Source organism: Babylonia areolata, chromosome 32 (assembly GCF_041734735.1).
Source record: "Babylonia areolata isolate BAREFJ2019XMU chromosome 32, ASM4173473v1, whole genome shotgun sequence".
Classification (NCBI taxonomy): Eukaryota; Metazoa; Mollusca; class Gastropoda; order Neogastropoda; family Buccinidae; genus Babylonia; species Babylonia areolata.
Genome location: NC_134907.1, coordinates 7,800,596 through 7,826,396, shown reverse-complemented (window position 1 = coordinate 7,826,396; position 25,801 = coordinate 7,800,596). Strand labels below are relative to the sequence as shown.

The 25,801-nt window shown below is 39.4% G+C and overlaps 1 protein-coding gene across 2 annotated transcripts in view; it reads right to left on the bottom strand.

The window, feature by feature from the left end:
* Positions 1–28: 28 nt before the first annotated feature.
* Positions 29–25,801, bottom strand: part of LOC143276724 (uncharacterized) — a 26,333-nt gene continuing 560 nt past the window's right edge. The window contains exon 2 of one of the 2 annotated variants that reach the window (XM_076581384.1): positions 29–929. In XM_076581384.1, the coding sequence (XP_076437499.1) occupies positions 500–901 (402 nt within the window). In that variant the 5' untranslated portion in view covers positions 902–929 and the 3' untranslated portion in view covers positions 29–499. Of the gene's footprint in view, positions 930–8,229; positions 12,807–25,801 lie in introns of those variants that run through there. The other variant, XM_076581385.1, reaches the window with a different exon arrangement.

Below are 25,801 nucleotides of genomic sequence, written 5' to 3'. Positions count from 1 at the left end.
TCATGGTGAGCATCACAAAGATAGCCCCCAGCCCCACCCTCCCCCTGCTAAAAAGAAACACGACTAGCAATAACCATACATCTTTCATGGTGAGCATTTTCACAACAAAGCAAATGGACGTACATTCCACCACATCTAACAATTTTCATGTTCGTTGCCCCCCAAAAATCTTGCTTTGATAACCCAAGTCGTACTTTATGTGAAAAGAAAAGACAAGCGGACAACGAGGCATGACTTATTCTGTCTGGTCTGGCCACAAAAACTGACCACAACCCATTCTCTCACAAGGAGACGGTACACAGATTTATAAAGAAACAACAACAAGCGTCACACAACGCTATCAGTTAACGTACCGACATACACAATTGCTGGACTTCAAAAAACTGGGATAAAAAACAAACAAAAACAACGCGACCAGAACTAACAAAGACAGGAAACGCTGCTGTCCCTATGTAGCATCCCAACCAACCACTTTTTTCTTTTCTTTTTCTTCTTTCAGCTAGTAGCCACAGCCTTTCAAGTAATCCCTCATGCGCTCTACTGCAGTACGGACGGCCGATCCCTGCATGTTTTCATCACTGCTGGTTCCGAAGATGACTGCCTGCCCGGACAGTGCCACCACCAGGGTCTGCTTCAGGTTGTCGGGGTCCTTGCCCTTGAGGACCAACACTCCGTCATCCTCCTCCAGGCGAATCACTGTCCACTTCTTGCCGGCGATTTTGGCACCCGTGCCGTAGATGTTGTTGTCCTTGTTGGCGATGGCTTGTGTGACGTAGGAGATCTCTTCCGGAGCGCACTTGAACTTTTCCACCTGTGCCCAGGGGGCGCCGTTGGTGCCGTGGATGCCGCACATGTCCACCTTGCAGCTCACCAGGTTGTCTGTGTAGGACGACCAAGACATGGTGGTGGTTGTTTTTGTCTTTGCTGATCTGCACACAGGCAACACACACAAAAATAAAGAACTTTTTACCAGGTTGTCTGTGTAGGACAACCAAGACATGGTGATGTTTCTTTTTCCCCTCGCTTTTGTTGATCTGCACACAGGCAACACACAAAAATAAAGAACCTTTTATCAGGTTGTTTGTGTAGGACAACTAAGACATAGTCGGCCTTTTTCTTCTTCTTCATTTTTCTTTTTCTCACTTTGTTGATCTGCACACCGGCAACACACAAAAATAAAGAAAGTTTTTAGTTTGTTGCTTTGTTTGATGTTTCAGATACATTTCAGTGCTTCGATGTGACACACAAAAAATAAAGAACTGTTAGTTTGTTGCTCTGATGTGTCAGATACAACGTATCGGTGCTTTGATGTGACACACACACACAAAAAAAGAACTTTTGGTTGGTTTGATGTCTCATATAGAACGTTTCGGTGCTTTGATGTGTACGACACTCAGCACACACACTGTCAAAACAGTCATCATGTGCTTCTAAATAATAACGAACTGTCGTTTGTTGTTTTGGAACATCTAACGTAGAACATTTTGATGCTTCTGTGTCTTACAACATTCAACACTCAGCACACACACACTGTCAGCACAGTCATCATGTGCTTCTGAATAATAACGAACTGTTGTTTGTTGTTTTGGAACATCTAACATAGAACATTTTGATGCTTCTGTGTCTTACAGCATTCAACAGAACCCAGTTAACACAAGTCATCACGTGACCTGCTTCTGATGCACACAGAACGTTCGTTCCACCGCGTGGGATACCGAGAGGTCTTTATTCTTCAGGTATAAATAGCAACCCCGCCTTTTGGAAATTTTGTGCTAGAAATTTCCTCTTTTCTATTGCTGTCGTTGTTTCTGTCCTCCCCCCCCTCGCCCCCCCCCCCCCCCCCCTTCCTCTTCTTCTTCCTTCACTATTGTCTGTTATAGTCTTCGCAGTCCATTCACCTTTCTTTTTTTCACCATGCCTTCACACTTTTTTTTTCTCTTTTCTCTTCTACAGCCTGTGACGTATTGTCTGTGTTGTTTTGCCCTGGCGATTAAGTAGTGAGATCGTAAACACTGGTTTGGGCACTAGCTGTCTGTTTTCTGCAAGTGTTATTTGCCTTCATATCCCCCCCCCCCCTCACCCCCCACCCTCCCTGTCCCCCTTTTTTGTTTTTCTTGGAGTATCTTTATTCCTTTTTTTTCTTTTCTTTTTTTAATCATTATTATATTTTTGTAATCTGGGGATAACTCAAATCAAGTGGAAGTGCTGATGTCCTCAGTACATCATAGTTTTATTTGTCTTAAGGAACTAAAAGGTTAAGGTAATGATATGACATGCAACGTGTTGTTTTGAAGTTGTTTTGTTTTTGTTTTTATCCAGTTGTGACAAATTCATAATAAACATGGCCGAATCTTTATTGAGTAGGACAGTGCTGATAAGGTACTGTACAATCGGCTGGATTATAAGCGAAAATGTGCAACTGTCATTCGTTCTGCAGTTTAACGTCTCACAACGGTTTTCTTTTCTTTTCTTTTTCTGAGGGGGTGCGGGGGGGGGTGGGGGTGGAGGTGCTTCGATGTCTGCAACAGTAAACGCACATGTCAGTACATGAATCGCCCGTGGAATACAAAGAACACACGTTTTAGCGCTTTACTCGCGATCTGCTGAGTCTATCATGTGCTTCTGGAAAACACAAAGAACTTTTAGTACTTCTGGTGTCTGCAAACAGACCGGCATCGCACACCCCGTCAACACGGTCATGATGATAAAAGTATTATTTAGGCCTACATAGCGCTAAATCTTGTACGGAAACAAATAACAGTCATTATGATCAATTTATTATTTAGGCCTACATAGTGCTGAATATGTACGGAAACAAGCAGTCATCATGATCAATTTAATATTTAGGCCTACATAGCGCTAAATCTTGCATGGAAACAAATAACACAATCATATTTAATGATCAATGTGTTATTTACGCCTACGCAGCGCTGCAAACGTGCACACAGCATTCATAACTTTGAAACGAGGTAATTTAAAACAAAACTTTAAAATTACATGTAGATATAAGGCTAGAGAGAAACTATGGTCAGAAAATAATAGAGGGCACGGGGGAGCTATTTTTGGAAACAGGTTTTAAGGCCAGTCAGTCATGTGCTTCAGAACACAAAGAACGTTTCTCTGCTTGGCTGCGGTCTGAAACCGGAATGTTACACATCAACAAACCAACGTCAACGTATTAAATCTTTGAGATGAAATGATAAAACGATGTTCAGAGAACAGCAAACACTTTGTGGATGTAAAAGAACCCATGGCAAAAAAAAACCGAATTGTCTCTGACAAAATCCAGGTGGGAAAATCCACTTTGATAGTAAAACAGAATCAAAATTTATACACTTGCAGTACGGCAGAAAAGACACAGAGAGAGAGACAGAGACAGAAAGACAGAGATAGATAGATAGAGAGAGATAGATAGAGAGAGAGAGAGAGAGAGAGAAATGTGGGTGACACTGCAGTGTGACGATGCGCTTTCCCCTGGGACAGCAGCCCGAAATTTCACTCACAGAAATCTGTTTTGACAAAAAGTAATGCATTACGATACAATACAGTACAGTCGAAACCAATACAAATAACCTGTTTAGGAATATGAGTGTTTTGGTGCTTGGCTGCCTGCTATAGCCGGGGAAAGACACCTATCAACATAACATGTGCTTCAAAACACGAACTTTTGTTTCCAATGGTAATTCTGGAAAGCTGCGCGGATAATAGGCTATATATCACCTGCATGTAGGTATACCTATCTGTCGTGTTTTATTATTTGATCGATACATTACTAACGTGTATGAGGGGAGAGCATTAGCAGCAACACCCACTGAGACACCACAATAAAAAGAAAAGTCTTACCAAGACCTAGACACACGTGTGTGTGTGTGTGTGTGTGTGTGTGTTTAGCCAGCAATTTCTATTCAAGAAATAGGCCCCTATTATGCAGTGTTTGAAAATGCAGTCTTTGATGAAAGAACATGTGAATGATTTACAGAGATGGGTTGTTGATACTACTAATACTGCTACAACTCCTCCTACTGCTAATTAATTATCAGTGACTACAGAATCATTTTCAGAGACAAATCAAAGCGCAGTTTACACACCAGAAATTCACACGCAAGCATAGAAATCGAAACTGAATAGAAAGAGAAACTGTAGACCAGAAAGGAGGAGAGGAGGGGTGGGGAAGTGGTGGGGGGTTGGTGGAAGAGATAGGTTCTAAGGCCGACATGCAGGAACTGAGTGTTGAGATTGACGAAGCCAAAGAGGGAGCTCATTCCAAGTGTGTAAGCTTCAGAGATAAGAGAAAAAGCGGCTGCACACTGTTGATCGATTAAACACACACACACACATAACAACAAACAAAACAAAACGGATTAGTGGGGAGGAGGGAGAACAAGAAATCTGTAGCCTACAAGTCAAGCAAGATCGAAGCAGGTATCTTTCTTATGCGTGGATGGAAAATGTCACCCCAGTTTTTCACCGCCTCACTCCACTTGTTACAGGCAGTTGCATCATACTCCTGCACTGTCAGTAAACTTACGTACAGGTTTGCTTCGATCAAGTTATTGAAATGTGTGTGTGTGCGTGTTGTAATTGCCTACTTAATATATGATTAAGTCTTTCCGCTCCAAGTAATATTTGAGGGGTAGTGTGTGTGTGCGCGCACACACGCGCTTGCGAGTGTGCGTGGGTGTTTTTAGATATGATGCTTACGAAACCACGCGCACAATCTTGCGCAGTTTTTCACCAGTCGACAGCACCGCGTCATGTAAGTTATCTCCCTTCTGCCAACGCTCGTCTGCGACCAGTGCAAAATTCGGAAATTGGCCTTCGCGAAAAAAAAAAGAAAGAAAAAGCAGCAAGGAAAATGTGAAGTATCCTTTCATGAGTTACTAATAAGATAAAAGAAACGTTGCTCCTGAGCGGTATACAACATACTACTTTGCAATGTCCTTTCACGACTTTCAAAAGAAAAAAAAAAGTTTACCGTAAAGCTCCGAAAAAGGATTATGACGTGACGCGATTGTGACTTTTTTTTTTTCTTCTTTTTTAAAAATCATCTTGGACATTCTGCGCGAAAACAAACACAAAAAACCTATAAACTGCTCCATGCATGCAGTGGGACAACACCTGAAACTGACAAAACCTTTTCCCAAATTACATTGTTGTTTTTGGTTGTACTTCTCTTTAGGAACAGTGTAACAACTGCAAGAATACATAACCCTTACAAACTCGTGAGATTAAAAATATTGGTAAGATTGTGAAATAGAGATCCAGCCAAGGACAAGAAGTAATTTGCGCAACAATAAGATGTGAAGATAAAATATGATTTATCAAGTGAAGCGTTGTGTCATGATGAAAACACTGTCCCGTTTTGAACAAGATTCCCATTTTTTCTGTGCAGACTCGTACAAGCATCGATGATTAACAAATTAAAAATCATGTCAATCACCAATAGTTTTACTGAACACATTAATCTTTGGCTACAGACATAATTTGTGGTTTATGTATGTTTGGACACATCATGCTGAAAAATGGGGTGTGAACACTGAATCAGACGTCTATTGCCTAACTGATCCCAACATGTCCCCCCCCCCCCCTCCGCAATATGTATGTGTGCCTAAGAAAAAAAAATGCTCTCCATTCCTCCCCACACCCATCTCTTTAGAGCACTGTGATCTAAATTGTTTTCAGCATACTTACTGTGAACCAGTGTTGAAACAAGGTGAAGATTTTACACTGAAATTTCTGCTTGATATTGATGGGCAGTTTGGAAAATGTCAATTAACACTGATAAACATGCTGTGTCACTAGTTTTCCGAAGATAGTGAATAAAATTCTGATACACAACCAGCTGATCCTTGTTCTTGATTTCTGTGATATTTGCACTATTTTTTTCAGTTTAATGTCTCCTCAAAGTGTGATTTTTTGCTGTATTAGCGGATATGTTATCACAAATATTTGATATCCATAGTTGCAACATCTTCAGTACTGCAGCAAAGGTGACCAAAAACATCTTCAGTACTGCAGCAAAGGTGACCAAAAACAATCTTCTGGTTTTAAACTGGACAGTAAAGACGTTAGTTAACCATGCAAATGATATCTGATTCAAGGGTTTTCTTCTTCACTGGAACAGTAAATTTTATTCACATTCCTAAATGTTCTCAGCTATCTTCAGACAACATAGGCCCTATTTCTAAGTTGCCAACTTGTTGACAATACACAACACTTAGGTATGTATAAGTAATTAAGTAAACCAAAGGGAGCTAACAATAATCCATTCACCATCACAAATAAAAGCAACTGACACTTAAACATGCACAATCACAAATCTCATCATCAAATCCGCAACAGAACAGAATGGATAAAATCTTATTATGCTGTTGCTGTAAACCCCCATGTCCAGTCCAAAAATGTCAAATTTATTTTCTGTATGATCCAACAGGTTTAAAATGTAGACTGAAGACAAGCTTGAAAATTTTCATGCACATGTATGCCCAGTTCAACAGCCACTTAGAGATGGAAGGCATGAAACTTGGTTATCAAACATTTACAAATCAAATTTTGATACCAGTTTGTCATACAGAACAAGCAAACTTTTCATTAATGATTAAACTTTATTAAACACATTTCCAAAGGTATCGTTTTTTTCAGTTTAATGAGGTGGGTACCTGTTTCATCTTTCTCATTAATTCATGACCAAGACAATACATTTGTTTGCCTGGGATTGGGACTAGTAGGGTTGACAGTGAAATTTTAAAAATCTTTAAATTATCAAAATAGACGTCATCACCAGTTCATGAAAAAAGCTGGAAAATTTACATCTCATTTTGTAGCAGACTTGGGGCAGATGCACCAAACTGTTTTTATCATCAACATTTTTATCAACAAAAGGAGAAAGAAAAAAAGGGGCTAATTGTGTTTAGTGGAAAGCACAAGGTCTGGGTACAAATGTGTATAAATAAAGGAAATTTTCTTCCTAAAATTACGATTACGTAACATACTTACCACAACCCACTCACTAGTGCAGACTCTGGCAGGGATACGATTCCTGTCCTGTGCAAACTACTACCTGCCTATGCAGAGAAAACTGAAGTAGCTACGGTCAATAACCTCCCAAAGTAGGTTATTTCCCCTTTGCACACCTGACTAGCGCCATAAAATTTTTAGAAGTGGAGTAAATATTTGTATTGTGGATGTGTGATGCCCCCTCTCTCTCACACACACATGCAAGGACACCCAAAGACTTAGTTGATGCATGTAGCCAAAGAAAATGCTCTGTAGCTGATGAACTTGAAATAGTGTTTTTGTTTAACTGAGGGAAAGGAATAAGAGCACAATGGCCTGTTTTCGTCCTCTTACAAAGAGTGAATTTGTCAAGGATGTAGAGGGAAACAAAAGAAGGAAAAAAAACAAAAACAGCACAGTAAAACAAAAATAAAGCAGTGTCAGAGCAAGTTTGGTGAGCATTGAAAGCAGGAATGTTACCAGGATGGCGAACCTTGTTCTGAGCTGTGGTGTGTGACTGTGAGATGTCAAACATTCAAGTACGCTGAACCCAGTGTAAGGCAGTACCAGCAGACACACTCACTTTTCAGGTGTAGGGGTGTGCAATTGTGTAGTAGTTACTAGTAGTCTTCAAACTGATGTCTTGCACTCAAAAGTATTATTACACAGGAATAAAATTTTCTTTAAAAAATGGGAGGGATGGGGTTGGTGGATTGGTTGGGGGTGGGGTGGGGACAAGGAGAGAAAAGTGTGTGTGCACGCACGCACACGCGCGTGTGTGTGTAGAATTAATCCATTCAACCCAGGGAGTTCAGTTTCAACAGGCTTCCCTGCCATTTTGATGCTGGAAGAACGCAGAAAATGTACCGAAATCAACCAGTTTTTCCTTCAAACTGACTTGTGGACACAGCCAGAAATACTGTAGAATGCATTAGTTAATTCCCTTTGCATGCTATTTATGCACTTTAATGAAACAAATTCAGATGCTCTAGCTATGCTTGGGGACAGAGATGACGATGAAAAAATATATAGCAAGAATACTCAAACCAGTCATGAAGATTTAAACTGCAACAAGAGTCCAGTAGGACTGCGCAACATCAGATAAAATCACCAAGAATACAATCAATGTGTGCATGCCATTAAGAACAATCACAAATTGTTTCTTTTATTTCTGACGGCAATACCACTCCTCAACTCCATTCGTTCCAACAAAAAACACACTAACTAAGCAGGTCAAGAATGTTAGACTATTTTATTCAAATTTAATACTGGATATGAGAAAATAAAATGACAAGAAAGAAGGAAGGGGGAAAAGTGGACCAGGAAGGATAACAGTGCTGGTCTAAATGAAATTCCTTCTTCTGAACACACACATTCCAATTTGGCATTGTAACATTTTGTGACTTCTCACAAAGCTTTATCTGTAAATACCAAGTGGTTTTGATATTCACAGCTCTCAGGTAATTGCCGGTTGACAGTTTGACTTAGGGGAGAAAAACGCATTGCAGGAAACAGTGTTTGTCCTGTCTGGTGCTGTATGTTATTGTACAGATCAGAGAAACATTTCAATCTGTTGAATTACAAGTTGGGATGACAGCCCAGTCAGGATAGGTAGTACACCACCATGTGCTGTGAGGGAAATTCACAAGGGCTGTTGTCATACAGACAAGACAGATGCTTACGGTAGAACAGTACCGCATGTGGGACATACACAAAAGATAAGCGATACTAAATAAGTGATACAGATACTGAGGTACATTTGCTCATGACATCATTGGTGTTTAAAAATATTTACACAAAAAGAGCTGAAACAAAATGGACATCAAATGCATCTGTATTTTTCATTGCTCCATCTTTTATCTTTTGTTCCACTCAAATCTTTTTGATACCAATTCAAAGTGTTCCAACACCAACAAGTTAAAAAAAAAAGTTAATGCTCAATTGCTAAATTGTATTTGCAGCAAAATACAATATTTAAAATACAACAACCTATAACAAAAGCTGCACAAATTAAACATGCACAAGAAATAGAAACTGTAACCTGGTGTGCGCTACAACTAACTGTTCATTACAAGGAACTTGCATCAGAACTGAAATCCAATTTTTGATTGTTGGAATATAAAGTAGAAACTAATATCAGGTATACACTGTAACTTCAAACAAGTATTGGAAGAGAAATCCATTTTTTTGATTGTCTTTAAAAAAAAAAAAAAAAAAAAAAAAAAAAAAAAAAAAAAACACACACACAAAAAACATACACACAAAACTCTTAAGTACTGTGACTACCAGAAACAATACATATGAGCATGAAAAATGGTTACATTTCATTATCCATTTTGATCTCCATCAGAAAGTGGAAAGACCGGATAAAGCCACAGGACTAATTGGCCTTTTACAGCCTGGAAGCCATCACTCAACCTGAGTCTTCTTTGACTAGAAGAAAGTATAACTATAAGCAGAAGAAAAACGACCCAACCCTTCATTAAAGTTCAGAGGGTGGGGAAAAAATGAAACTGGATTATGTAAAAGTCTACTATGTAACCTGCACCCCAGTCAGATGCAAGTAAACCATCTCTGTGTTGGCACCATGCCAAACAAGCCCTGGACACACAAATGTTAACCAACATTTCAATGCCAGGCTTTAATTCTCAAAATTCAGAGTGACTACTGTTGTGTATATAAAAAACGGACTTAAATCAATAGATCATCGAAAAACATTAGTACTGGTCAAAAGCATACAAAGAATCAACTGAACTTTGTCATAAACCATCAATATTTATCAAACCAATCAGATGTTAACAAGCATGGTTTCCTTCAGAAACAGATGCCTCAAATGACTGACAAACAGCTTTTTTCCCCCTTTAATAAATGCTGCTGGAATGTTACATTTTACATTATACAGCCAACTTGGGTGCATACAATAAATGCATACATATTTCAAATAAAAATCAACTTGACAAGTGACACACAAAAGCTCCAAATAACTTAATTTTCACCAAAGCGCAGGAGAAAAACAATGACCAAAGTTCCAAACAAATTAACATGCATTCAAAAAGATACCCTCCTTGCAATATGTAACTGTTCTTTTTCATGGATGCAGACCGACTTTAATCCTGCAAGACCCCAGGATCTCATCTGATGAAAGATTGACCAGGGAGAACCACATGGTTGGAAATATACAGTTCAACATTTTGGCAAAAACTTTGACCACTGGAAAAACTTATGAACAATGTTTTGGCAAAATTTTTTACGACCCTGTTTCCGTTTTCTAATGTCACAAGTTGATGGAATAGGTGATGATCACTTTTGAATTAACAGGTAGGTGGTTTTATTGACAACCGACAGTTCCTTCCCCCCCCCCCGCCCTCCCCCCAAACCCAAGACATAAATGATGTACTAGTAATGTCTGCTATTAGGGCTGACATGGGTACTCTACCCCTTCCTATTACTGGTGGTACAACAGGCCTACAATAAGCTGATAAACGGTTTTGACTTCAACATCTCAGCAATGGAAAGTTATCTCCATTACAATGAATAATGAACAAAATTCCACTTGCACTACAGGCAACAGGAACAAGTGAAACTGCAATGCTCAAATATTGCAATTACTCCCTAAATTGAGAGTACCATTTCCGACAAAAATTACATTCCTGTCAAATAGCTTCAATCTTAAAATGCACTTTTCGCAAAGGGAACAAAAATACTCTGTTCTTGCTTATCTTCAAATCAAAAGTACATTGATGGAACCACCGTCATCCCAGAAAAACTTGATACAAAAAACAAACCTTTCCCCCCTTTAATTAAAAAGCTAACCAAGAATAACACAAGTGCAATTACAAAAAAAAAAAAAAAAAAAAAAAAAGCACTGGAGAAGTAGGAAATGTGTCGGTGTGCAATCTCACATTTTTATGAAGTCTTCTCTCTTAGCCAACCTGTTCCTTCAGTATCTCCCAATATGAGAAAAGCCCAGTCACTAATCAAAGACAGTTTATTTTATTTTATTTTAATTTCTTACTTGGGTCACACTTCTGTAAATCACTGTCAGTCCTTGTTCACACGAAAAATGACTAGTAAAGAGTAGGTTCTAACAGTTTAAAAACCTGTGGTGAAGCTAACACAAAATGTGTAAAATGCAGTGGTCTGATTTCTTGTCCTGTATTTCCTGGCCAAGTCATCTGCCTGAATTTCCTTTTCTTCAGCTCCAGACCATTTTTTTCTATCTTTGTAATTTGTTCGCATCACTGACTAGTTGTACCGTAGTCATTCATTGACTGCCAACAAACAGACATAATTTCCAATAGTGTAAAGATCATTAACAATTCAATTCAAATGCAGTTAAACCAAAATAACAATGTGGGAAAGACTGAATATACTGTTTTGTTTTTTCTTTGGTCTTATTTCATTTCAGGTCTTGACATGTTCCTCAACCATTCATACAGCTCAATCTCCTGCATAACACCTGGTCTCTGTTGATAGTCCTGATATGTCACAACTGGTCCCTCAGATAACGAGATCTTCCATGCATGCTGTTTGCACCAGACCCACCAAAAGCTGCTTCCCCCGCCAAAAACAGACTGAGAAACACGGGTGTTAACAAACTGTAACCACACCTCTGTAGTGATTATAATGTACAGACTCGTGTCCTGGACTAGAATCAACGCAGCTTCGGTACATACTGCAGACTGTCAGTGTTCAAAAAGTAAAAGATCTTGCAATCAGGTGTTCAGGACATGAAATATAGCGTCATAGTGCGCGACCAAGATTACATTTGGCTTCTTGACTGTTTTGAACACACAACCCTACCCTAGCAATTCAGGAGAAGGCTGACTAGTTCTAGGTGAACAACTTCACAATAATGAACAGAGCAACTGTCCTATCAGAGACCCCATACAGCAAATGTCGAGCTCAAAGACTCTCGGATACATCTTCCATTAACCAACTGTGTGCATTCTGCAGCAATATGTGTATGAAGTGTTGACATACATTCTAGGCAATGGAGAAAAGGACAGGATGTAGACAGACCCACACCCCCCCAACCCCCACCAAAAAAAACAAACAAAAAACAACCAGAATGGAAGTGTATTTTTGTGGAATGAAAAATAAGCTGAATGCTCAATCACCCCCACACAAAGCTTTCCAAGGAAAAAACTTCATGTACAAAATGAGAACATTTTGTTATGATTATTTCTGGGGGGGAGAAAGGGAAAAGAACAGAAAACATTTCTTCCATTCCTTTTCAAATGGGAGAATTCTGAGAGAGAAAGAGAGAAAAACAGAAACACTTCCATGATAGTGGGTTGGTTGAGTGGACCAAAAAAAAAAAAAAAAAAATCGAAAAACAAAAAACAAAACCAAAAAAGTAATACAAAATATTTTAAATTACAGATTGTTGGTTTTCAAGTATTCGGCAAATTTCTCTGCGCTGGCGCGACTGCACTTCTCCTTTTCGCCACAGGCGGCCCCGACACACACCCCCGTTCGGGTCAGGCTCACGCAGGCCATCATCTTATCTTCTCCCCCCAGCTGCTTCATCACCGCGGTCTCCCCCGAAGTGTTCACCACCAAGAACTTACGGTCACCGAAAAGGACTGACTGACCAGTGTTGATGGTGGACGACTTGAGTCCCTTGACCATGTTCTCGATGTGGTCCTTGTTGATTTTCAGGCAGGCGTTGGGAGACTCGGCCCACTTGTTGCCGTCCTGGCCAAAGAAGCCAGAGTACTGGCAGCCCTCTCCTTCCATGCTAGTCACGTATGAATCCCAAGACATGGTTGGTTAGTAGGTGATGGTGGTTCAGGTGCGGTCGCAACCTGGAAAAAAACAAAAGACAAATGCGCGCATGTTAAATGAAATAAAAAATACCAGACTCGTTTCATGCTGAAGAAGAGACACAAAAACATGTTTACATGTTTAATAAACATTAAACAGAAGTACTAGACGGTCTTCAGCTGAAGAAGAGAATACAAAAATGAACACATTAAATAAAATACCTGACTTAAAAGCTGAAGGCCACACACACAAGTGACAAAATCAATCACTCACACAAAATCACAAAAACACATGTTCAAAGTGTATGAAGACGTAAAGAAACTAAAGACATATAAATCATACTATATTTAGTGATTTATGATAAATTTCCACTTCACATGTAAACATAAAATCGTGTTAAGCTGAAGAAGGCAAAACTCACAAAAACATGTACATATAGTAATCAGACCAAAAGAAACCGGAGTCATTTTAATCAATGATAATGCATTCATAATCGTTCCATTCCACATGCTGCTGGAATGACTACAGGTTCAAACACACCAATGTAAGTGTTAGCACAATGCATGTCCCATCGCTATTTTAATCTTGATCATCATCTGTTGATGACCGTAGGAACGAGCAAAAATCGCGCACACACAAAATGCCACAGGCAACTGTTCAGATCTACTTTTAATTTCGGTCTTTCAACAATTAACAGACGAAAAAACTGCCAAGATGTCCACTACCTTAAAACAAGCCACAGGAACTGAGGAATAATATGCTAAGTGTTTATTAATCCCTTAAGTTCAATTTCCTATGACACAATAATTTTGGTAATAATAATCATAATCAATAGGTTCGTTGCATTGACTTCATTCACAGCACAATGTTAAAACCATCAAGTACTGTGGTAACACTGTAAGTTAACAGGCATGAAACAAAAAAAGTCAGTAACTGATTTTCTGTTCGTAATCAGGGTGTAGGTCATCTGAATACCTTTTGACCAAGAAGTCCACAGCACCCACACCAGCAGACAGGCATTACCAGTTTACTGGCTTCAATACACTGGATGGTTACAACCCCCACAACCCTGTCCCCTCAAATCAACTGTCTCACTGCCAATATCCGTACAAAAGAGCACATAATAAAACAAAGCCTATGCCTAGACTAAAGTACACTGGAAAATATGCTGAAAATTTGTGCTACCCTGGGAATATTGCAGACTTAACAGCGGAAGCGTTGTAGTAAATTAAAATAAAAGTATATACACCCCTTGCAGAATCCAAGCATCAAACTCATACCAGTTAACCTTTTTTTGCGGGTGCTGACATGAACAGATTTCGGATCCACACTTTGCAGAGAGCAAAATCATGTAAATGGCACATTAGCAGAATCATGAAAACAAACCCACTAAATCACATGCACGCACACACGCACACACACACACACACGAGTCAAGGCTCATGCTGCCTGCTACTGTTATCCATATCCAGACCAAACAGCCATGCACTTTCAGTTCACTGTAAAGCTTCATTCAAATGAGCTTTTCCAGTTCCTTGTTCAATATCATCTGGGCACTGAGGCCCACACTAACGAGCCACACATTTTATTTTTCAAACTAGTTTTATGCCAAAAGAAGCTCTACACTGTGTTTTTGGTCTTTACCATGAAATGCACTAATGCATTTTCAAAGATGTTTTGAATGTTTTCTGAGTGCTGGTAAAGCATGTCCAGAAACTTACCCTGGCATGAGCCTATGAATAGCTTCATTTAACAACCAGCTGTGCCATGAACATTTTCCATGAAATATACAAAATATACTTTGCTGAACTGCTGATATTTTCTACACAAACAAAATTGTGCACAAAAACAAAACAAAACAAAACAAAAAAAACCAAAAAAAAAAAAGCAAACGCAAGTCACTTATTAACCTTCCAGTGAAAAGCTTTAAAATAGTGACCCAACTTTTCTTCTTCAGCATTCCTCACATATTACAGGTGAAACAGCGCACAGCATGCATATGAACAATGGTTCAGCTGTGAACGCTGCTGCAAAAAATATCATCTAGAAGCAAGAAGGGAGTGGCAGTGGGATGACATTATGCAAGCAAGCATCTCCATCAGTCATGAACAGACTGAGCAAGTTAGGGGGTCCAGTTCAAACCACTGGTTCAGGAATGGTGATGACCAGAGTTTAAAAAAAAAAAACAAAAAAAAAAACAACCCACTGTCAGGTGCACTTTTACATATTCTGACCAGCCCTTACACTAGTTACAGCCACAAAAGACTCTTTGCCAGCTGCATCCAGACACACCAGTCTGACTCGAACAGAACCAGAGCCAACACCATGGATGATGGACACTGTTGTGGCCTTGTCAGACCAACACACAATTCTCTGCAGTTCCATGACCATGAAAATCTAGACATCAAGCGAGATGAAAATGTCACAAAACCACAAAGTCAGTATTCCAGGATGAAAACTTTGGTCCTAACCAATGAGGCTTACTGTCTCAACAGGAACAGCCATCATGCAGCTCCAACCAGAACCTGAGAGAGAACCCCTCAGGCCACCTGATGGACTGTGTACTGGAACAACCCCTGTCCCCATAGACACCTGCACAACCACCTGCTTCACCACAGAAAGAGCGGCAAGGGATTCCTCAAGTGTATGGAGAATTCTGGTCAACTACATGAGGCAATGCTGCCCGAGTGCAACACAATGTGTCCTTAATTTTTTTTCTTCAGCATAGTGACTGTATACACCAGTTCCTTCCCTTTTTTTCTCAAGCCCAGTGACTATGCACTGATCCCTTCTTATACTTCAGCACAGTGATGATACACCAGTACTTTTTTTTTCTTCAGCACTGTTACTGTTTAACTAGTACTTTCATTTTTCTTCAACAACAACTGAATACATCAGTACTTTATTCTTCTTCTTCTGCTGTTAAGTATTTGGAGCCTGCTATTCACTTAAAAACCAAAAAAACAACTCATACTTGTAAAAATTATGTCTAACACTGGCTGGCAATGGACTGTATTTAGACAAAAAAAACAAAAAACACCCAAACAATCATAGGCAATTCTTTTTCCCCCTCATTCTCAAACTGCAGATTTCTTTTCCTTTTTTTCTCCCTCATTTTCAAAATGCAGATTTCTTTTCCTTAAAAAAAAAAAAAGTACCAACAGCCCAATTCTTGAGTTATGTTTCAAAGCAACACTGTTACATGAACATTTATTTGTTAGAGACAACATCAAATGATACAGTCTCAAGACAAATTAGATTGACATTTTACTATATATGCAAAGGCATACTTTTGGGGGTGACTCACTAGTTTGAATATGTCAAAAAAAGCTATGGGCTTAATTCCATAAGTCAATGTCAAAGTTTCAATAAAAATATTCTATAAAATTCTATCACATCTCTTAATCAGTAAACATACACTGGTCTGAAGCACAATACTTTTTTTTTTCTTTTTAATATAAATTTCATAGTTAACTGGTGGATACAAATATAGCACAATTAATCTGTCAGAATGAAACATTGCTATTTTCTTATCAAGAAAAGCTATCCACACTACAAAAGGGAGGGAGGGGTTGCCATGGAGATGTAAGGGAGAAGAAAGCTTGTTGCTTTACATTTACAGGGAGGAAGGCAAAGTTCATCACCACTTCATGTTGTGACCATTATTTTAATCACGTTCAACTGAACTACATGTTCCATAACACCTGTCTTTGTGCTCAAAATATCGATTCAACTAGTTATGCTTCTTCATGGAACTTGGAAGTGGATCACAATGACTTCGAAATCGAACTGCACTAACAGTCATGGTGCAGTAATCCAGTTCTACGATTTGCACCGAATGTGTACACGCACCTCGACAGTCAGTTTGCATGTAAAACCATGACCTGCCTTGGACTTCTTGTTAGTGCAAACTGGGAGCACAAGGGTATGATTACATCTACTGCAAACATACTGTTAAATGCATTCACCTCCACTCTAATGTTAATACATGCAAGACTAACACTCCAAAGCTTCACACAATCCGTCACTTGATGTAAACTGTCCAATCTGCAATGAACTGGTGCAAGGGAAAGGACTTGGGAGGGGACACTGTAGTTAGCAGCACAACCCATGTTAAAACACCAAAGAATCAGCTCTCTCCTCTTGACCAGCAATGGGCTAAAACATGCCAGGATGACCGTGTCCCAACCAGAGCTCCACAAAGCTACAATGACAGCCGGGATTCAGGAGTTGGCAGCAGTCACATTTCACTCTGCATGCCATGCAAAAAAAGAAACCCTTGTAGAAAATTACCTGTTGGCAGGCAAGAGCAGCATCAGGAACGCAATACGCCAATGGAGGAAGAAGAAGAAGAAAAAAAAAACAAGAAAAGAAAAACTTATGCCGGCGACGTCTCCTGCTGTTTCGTGGGTCAAACGTGAAAAAGCAACCTCAGCTGCATGATTAAAAACAGTTTCACGGCACACACGCACAGACGACCGGTAGTTAAGTCAGATGCCAAGTTACCTCACCTGCAAAGCACAAAAGTGGCCAATACACAGCCACTTTTTGATTAAATTCGCTCACAATCAATCCACACTCCATTATTCTCACACTTATTGTGACAATCAACAATTGACTCAAGTCTACAAATATTCAGATCGGATGCATGCGATATGAATGATCATCTTACACTCAAACTTTTTATTAATGGTTTCAACACATCCTCTGAATGTCCATAAATATATTTTCCTGTCCTGCAAGTTACAAAGCACGCCGTTACCGGATGCCTGACAGTGACAGTGATGGCTGCTCTCATATATGCAGGAAGCTTTAAAATAAAAATATATCACCATCACCAGCCTGTACTCCATCATTCTGACATGAACAACTGAACCCCAAGGCCAATATTAAGTTATACTGCAACATGTGGAGGTAATCTTAATCCTCAGTACTGTTAAGCTCAAAGCAAGTCTTCACCCTGAATACAAGATAAAAAATCAACTGAAATCAGTGTGCCCTTTGTCATAAATATAAAAATCAACTCCAACCTCAGTGTTATCACTGTAGCAGCAAGCTCAAAGCTAAAGTCTTCAACCTAAATCATGTGAGATAAAATCAACTGAAACCATAGTGTACATCCACAATGTGTCTTCCAAACAACACACCATACCATTCGAAACAAACACTGCTTTCTAATTGTATGTAGACAAATTAAAAAGTTACAAGTGTCTTTCTAAACCTACTTTGTAAGCAAGGCAGAAAGTGAGTGTGACGTTTCTCTTATCACAATCCTGTGTTATGTATGTAAGCAAGGTAAAAAACAAAAACAAAAAAAACAACAACAACAAAAAAAGTCCTGTACTGAACGTGCAAAGTTCCCCAGTACAGTACACACTGGTTTAATGCATTACGGTTATCAGTGACCTTCTGTAATTTTCTTGCAAGGGTGAGGGCCATCTCATAGGCTTGAAAATGCATTAAAAAGAAAGAAAAAAAAGAAAACCCACAATAAAACATACCCAGTTTATTAATAGTCTCTTTTGTAACACACATATTTACCCATTCATCATTCTCACCAGATCACTCTCATCCTTCGCGTTCACACTGCAATGAACTGCATCTTTCAAACTTGTAAATATGTGAGCGTGCATGTAACTTTTTTTTGTAAGTGTATGGGACTGTGAAGAAATCCATTCCACCTTCAAGAAAAAATTTAAAAACAATTAGAAAGGCAATAAAACCTAACGCAGTGGGCAATAAGCAGGGCCAGGATTATCTATAATTATTCATCCATGATGAATGGTCTCTGACAACTGTTGGGGTGAGGCACCCAGTACACATTCAGTCACACACATACACACCACCAGCACACCCACAGGCACATGATGTACACAAGGAGTGCTGCAGTGGGGCAGCATGCATGCATACTTGAAATGCTTCACATACACACTCCACAGGCAGCAGACTCAGACAAGAGCTGTACTACTCTGCACCTCTACTAGACAAGCCCATCAACCCTCCACCCCCATTATAGCCCAAAATAACCTTGACAGCACAGACTGGAACAGACACAGAATGAAGCATCGCTGCACATTCCTTCCACTGTGTTCTGAAAAGCCTGGCTATTCCTGTTTCCCCCCCAGACTGAATGATGGTTTGCTCACACTCACTGCTAGAGCTCTCTCCCCCTCCCCTCCCCTCTCCCCAGTTGCACTATCTCCTACCCCTTCAGTCCACATCAAACCGGCCTTCCTCCAGTCTTATCTCTCCTCCCTCCTTCACACCTTGTCTCTGAAGGGGAAGAAGTGAGGGGTGGGGATAGGGAGGATCCAGAAGGAAAAATAGTCTGCAGGTTATGTTCACCATGGTGCCTGCAACTGCTGGGCAGCAGCCTGTATTACTTCTAAAAATCTGTCCTGTTTCACCCAGGCTTTTCTAGGCTTTCCTGGCAAAATTTGGGTTCACTATGGCTTGAGTGATATGAGTGAGTGAGTGAGTCACTGCACAGGCTATACTACTTCTGTCTTTTTCCACTTCACCTCCTTTTACTCCAGCTTTTCCTACACTACAATTCCGTTATTTAGAGGGTTTTTTTGTTTGTTTGTTTTACTTATTTAAATGTTTGTAACTTATCAACAGCCCTGCAATGGTAATAGTTTTCTTTTGTGTAGTTAATGCCCTTTCACCTCAGCCTTAACTTTAAACCCTCCTAAAAACAACATTGTGTGACTAATACATAACAGACAAGTCATCCGCTTTAAAAAAGTTAAGAGATTTGTTCTGTAACTTTCTCTAGTGTGTAATGTACCACTGCTTGTACATGTATATACCTTGTACATGTGTGTTGTGCATTGTAACTAGTCTAAACATAAGCGTGCTTGCATAGGACAAGTTAAAATCCTCTACTTCCACAAAAGAAACCCACTTTAAAAATATCTACCACTTCATTTGCTTTTTTGAACAAATTTAACCTCTCATCCTTATTTTTTTTTTTTTTTTTTTTTTTTTTAAAGAAAAAAGAAAAAAAAAAGACGCACTCTGTAAGTATAAATATTTTTTAAATGATAAAAAATTGTTTATATAAAATTTAAATTAACTCTGCATACTCAAACGCATGATGATCTTTAACACCTGCCTCGTCAGAAACACCCCAAGTGATTAAGGCGAGGATGTCACTGTCAGGGAGCATGCTAAGTTCAGCAAACCAACCCACCTCCCTAATATCCACCCCCTCACCCCTCCCAAACCACCCACCCACAACTTCCTTTTTCCTTTTGAAGCTGACCTTTTGAGTAAAGGTCATCTGGTTTGCAACCAGAGGTCTGCCTGATCCTAAAAGGCCATGTTAAATTTGAGAGAGAGCAGGGCAGACTTTTAAAAATCCTCTCCCTCCGTTTCTCATGCTGCCTCTTCCCCTGCTCTTCCACTTCTGTTAACATTCAAAACTTGGGCTGTCTCGACTAATGCAAAGAGCACAACATGGGTAAAGCTAAGGGGATTAGAGAAACATGAGCCATGAGGTGCACACTTGCATTCATCAGAAACTAGAACTGCAGAAGGTACATGGCCAGGCTCACGCTTAATGTGAAGCAATTTTTTTCTGTTAGAAACTATGAAGGATATATAATATATATGCTATGTTTGAGTGTGAGTGCATGAGTGAGTGTGTGAGTGAGTGTGTTGTTCGAGAAGGGAGAAACAAAGGGTGTAATATGACTATAATAAAAATAAAAATTTTAAAAAGCTATAAGGTCCAGTTTCAGCCCTATTACTCAGATGACAAATGGCCCACTGAGACAGACAGCACGACACAGCTGCAGCACAGTCATTTTCTAAACCTTTCTCTTGTACTACAAGCTGAAACAGCTATTCTTTATGTCATGTGGGCATGTACAAAGTGTATACAATAATGAATGTTTCTGTTGGCAATGTGGGGAACAGACTTCTGCCAACACACCAGTACTTATCACTATCAGCAGACCCTACACACATGGTCGCCCAAGCCACTTACCCCTTCTGGCTATGCATTGGCCTTGTACTTAGCTCTTCTAGCTATGTGTAGGCCTTGTGTTGGACAGAGGCCATAAAAATGACTGTACTTGTAGGGACAGTCACACCACCACCTGTTTCACTGTGTATGGCACTAAACCAATTCATTACTCTTGCCACAAGCTTTGGGGGCACACACATACATGTCCCTGCAGTTTAATCTACTTACAATTTACATATTTGGGGTTCATAATATATTCAACAAGCACCTACCACTCACTGAAAGGCAGGTTTGAGATGAAAAGGAAGCAGCTGCCAGCAGAGTAATTAATATAAAATTAAAACAGCAATTTTACAAAAAGCTCTGTGGTTTTTTTGTGTGTGTATCATACTATCAGCTGGGATGGTTAGCTGAAATATTTGTTTAATGAGAACACTTATGACAACTTTACACCAAACGATATGGCCAGTTGATCTATATCACAAGTGAGGTGTACCGACACTAACACACACCACCACATTAACTTTTTCAAGCTTGCTGAGTAGTGAAAATGCCAATCCTTATAAGTTATGTTGAGTGCCCGGGGGAATTGTGCTCACAACGTCAGAAACAGGAAAATCACACTCAGACCTGCGGAGACTTTTACTACTAGGTGTGCCTTGGGTCAAGTGTGGGACATGTTCAAGTTCACTGACATCACACACACACCTACTGTAGTGAAACTGTATAAACTGTTTTCTGATCAAACTAGAACTGTTTAACTTTTGTCCACTTTAATCTGCAAGAGGTACTTGATGTGTACATACACTAAGTGTTTTCCATTACACCATCTAATATTAGAGGGGTTTTTTTAAACAGTAATATTCACCAACAGGCACAGTTACAATGAAAAAAAAAAGCACTACTTGCTGATATATATATTGTGATAACTAAACTTAACTATTTTAACATTTCTCTCCCTTTTCTACTCAATTTAAAATCTTTTTGCTTGCATGGCCAACTCAAAAATATCCATAAAGTGGGTTTTTTTCTCCTCCTTTTTTCTTCTTTGTAAAAATATTAAAACATTCAATTTCATGTATATATTTCTTTTCCTGCTCCACCTCATTCAAGTAAACAGTTATTTTTTCAGCTGCCGATTTCAAGACTCCCCCCACCCCTCCCACAACATGTAAACTGATGCAAACTGCAAGTTCAAAACTCCTCCCTTGTTTACTTGAACTGCAGTAAGTGCAAACTTTAAACTATTGACCTTAGGCAATGACCCAGCCCTGCAATTATTTGTTCACATCAAGCAGCGCAAAGGCTTTGCCTCTCACAATTTAGGCAATTGGAAGGGACTTATCTGGACTAATTAAAGCGTTGCAATTGGAAGACTTCGCATGACAAATGAAAGCAGCAAAGGTGTAGTGCAAGAACCCCAAATACTTCAGACACACATGTCAGCTTCAAAAGTAGGGCTGGTCAGCTCTGATGGACCTGGGCCAGCTGTTTCATGTTGGAGCTGTCAATTGCTTTGCTCTATGGGTAGAGGTGTGTGCCCTTCCCCAAACCTTTACACCAGTCTGACCAGTCCGGGTTTACTACCCCTCCTCCCATGGGACTCACAAAGGCTTGGAGGTCGAATGAACCATTCCTGCCTAACTCTACCTCTACCCATTATGTGGTCCATGTCACTGACAGCTCTGTGGAGTGGGGTGCGTGGGGTGGGTGTAGGCTAGTATGGAGGTGGGAGAGGTGGGGTGGAAGACAAAGAGAAAGGGGAGCTAGGAGAGACAAGAGTGTGTATGTTTTGAGGATAAGAAAAAACAGGGTGAACGGAAGACTGGACAAGATTAGAAGGGAAGAGGTGAAGAGGTGTATCACAGTGTGTGTGTGTATGTATGCAGGGGCGTGTGCGTATGTGTGCAGGGGCATATGTGTGTGTGTGTGTGTGTGTGTGTGTGTGTGTGTGTGTGTGTGTGTGTGTGTGCGTGCAAGTGTTTATGTGTGTGTCCAAGCACACAATGAAAACAGAGCATGTGTGGGACTTGAAGTTCTGCGACAAGGTCAATTTGTGTGTGCATGCATTCATTTGTATTTTCAAAAGTAACAATTACTGTGAAAACTGAAATCTATATCTATATCACAGTGTAAACAACCCCCTCCTTCCCAACATCAATCCTAAACTTCATCTGTGACAACAGTATAGACATGTGGTTCAAATGACAATTAAAAACATTAAGCTTTGAATAATGGTGACTTGTCTAAACTGGCACAGTATCATAGAACTCTTACAGCAGCATGTGTGTGTGTGTGTGTGTGCGTGTTCTCATTTGTCACCGTGTCTGAGTCATATGCATGCGTGTCACCGTGTGAGAATGTGAGAGATCAAAATCACGCGTTTCCATACAATTTTAAACTGAAAGGATGGGGAAGGTGGGGGGGGAGCAGTGGACTAGGGCTGGCAAAAGGGTGATGCCACTCTAGCTTTCAAAGTCTTGATAGGTTTACAACTGCCGCAACAGCTGTGGGGAGGACACCTGAACGCGATTACTTCTAACTGAATCGATTACTTCTAACTGAATCGACAGTTAGGCCTGTGTAGTACAGTCACTGTCACTCACACTACAGTCACTCTCTCCGTTCACAGCCCACTGTGACCTTTATACTCTGTGCGTTCAACATCTCATATTGCCGACTTGCCTTGTCTTGCTAAGAAATGAACTCTGAAAGTCATGCTCCACCCATGTCAATCAAGGTGTAAAATAATACACTAGGAAACCACCCTCTACAAATTAGTAGTATGATTTTATTTTGCCCAAAGATAATATGGGGGACCGCGCAACGTTAAACCATCTTGCTGTATGCTTTAGGTTTTATTATAATCCCCTAACATCAATAATCCCCTAACATCCCTCTAATTTGTGAAACATGCAAATTTTTTTTTTCAGAGAACCTCAACAGGTGACGGTAAACAATCATGAACTTTATACAAGAAGGGTGGTGGAAGACTGAACAGTCGGCTCTGGCAAAGGAAAAAGTAATGGAAAGAAAAAACAACAACAGTAACTGCTAATTTCTTTCCCTTTTTCACTAACTCGAGAACTTTGATTTTCTTACCCTTTTTTAGTTGTTATCAGTGATCATTCAGTATCAGATTTATAACGAACATCAATTGAGAAGTCTAAAAGTACAAGGGACATGAACATATTCCTAAAGCAAACTAGGATTATTTCTGAAAAATACCACAAACTTATAAGACACATTCCTGATATGTATGATCGATTGTGCATATGCACACACACAGAATTATGACAAATGTACAAAATTAAGAGCATCTGTGCCTAAACTTCAAACTGTGCGCATTTCCAAAGCCTTCTACAATAAACTTAAGTTATACTAAACTTAAGTTGTGCAAAGCATTCTTAATATCAAGAAAATGGCACTTGAAGTTGAACTTTGTTTTCTTTCACAAAACTATACTCATGTGTGTCATGTGTGGGTATATATGCAAAACATACTGACTTTACTGAATGCGCGATTGCATGTGACACAGGGGTACATAATCATTAGACAATGGATATCATATTGTATAAACTGTTGAACATTGCGAAGTGGCTGTCCAATCATACTCTCAGCACAGAGGTCAATGTCCTTGTATTGCGTTACACAATGCTGTCAGTGTCAGTCCAGTAAAAACCTGCACCGATTGAAACCTTTGCCAACCCCTCATTACCTATTCAATAAAAATTGGCTACTGTCCCACATTTCTATATGATAGCTGTCAATATCTACTTTATCAGATACTGAGATGCGTAACCGAGATGTATTTACTTATGGATGAATTGCTAATAGCAATGTACTTCATGTTGCTGTCCGACAACTATGTATCCATCTGATTTCCTGGGACTGGTTTTCACCAAAGAGTCAACATACCATTTCCCTTTCAGGATTTTATTTTCCTATTGAAAAAAAAAAGAAGAAAAAGAATGAATAATGGCATTTTTATTCTTTTATATACTATTTTAAAACCTAGGCCTATCACACAATTCAAGGAGGAACAGACTTAATAATTTCATCAACTTCTTCACTCATGGTTTATTTCCTGAACAAAGCAAAGTTTGCCAGGTGTGTGATTCCACAACACGAAAGTCTCATGTACATATATAAAAATTAAAATGCCTTTTGTTAAATCAGTCAACCACCACCCCCCCTTTCCCACTCAAGACTTTTCCATTTTCCTCAGCACTTCCACAGCTCTTCACATAGGGAGGGAGGGGATGGGGGTGGGGGAAGGCAAATTCAGTGTTTGTCCAAACTTTTAAACCAACAATGGCATCACATATACAAAATGTATAATAATATTAATTATATATATATATAAAATAATTTTTAAATGAAGTAAAAGTGTGTGGGATTAAAAAATATCTTACTGGCTATACTATATTTTTTCACTCTGGCAAAATAATGTCTGCAACCATTAGCTGTCAGATGTCAGCCTTTGTGCATCTATGACAAAGAACTAAATTTTAAGTCATAATGACCTTTATTGCATAGAAATTTTAAAATAATTGTAGGTTTCTTCCTTGGCAATAAGTCAACTGATGAGCTTTCAGATTCAGTAAACATGAACAGTACATGTATATTTTACCAACATCAACTCCAACAATATTACATATAACATGCTGAGTATTTACAAGTTGAAATTTTCATTATGATGTTCTGTTTGAAAAATATAAAACAATACTTTTCTTGTTACTTAAAACTAAATTAAAAATTAAAAAACATTACACACAAGGAAAACCAGATATAAAATTTTGTCAAACATTACATGTACTGCGATACCATTTTGCTAAGCATCCATGTACTATCTCCAAAGCAAACAATGGGACGAGAGACCCAGTGTTGTAAAACTGGCGACTGAACAAGCAGACGACGTTTGCTTTCCCGGTTTCTGATAAGGTCTTCGCTATCATAAGTTGGGCGTTGGCTTTATGCACGTCAATCGCCTTGCATTATTTCAAACAGTGAACAAAACAGTGATTGGACTGAACGAGTTTTGATTACAATGAAGAGTTACAG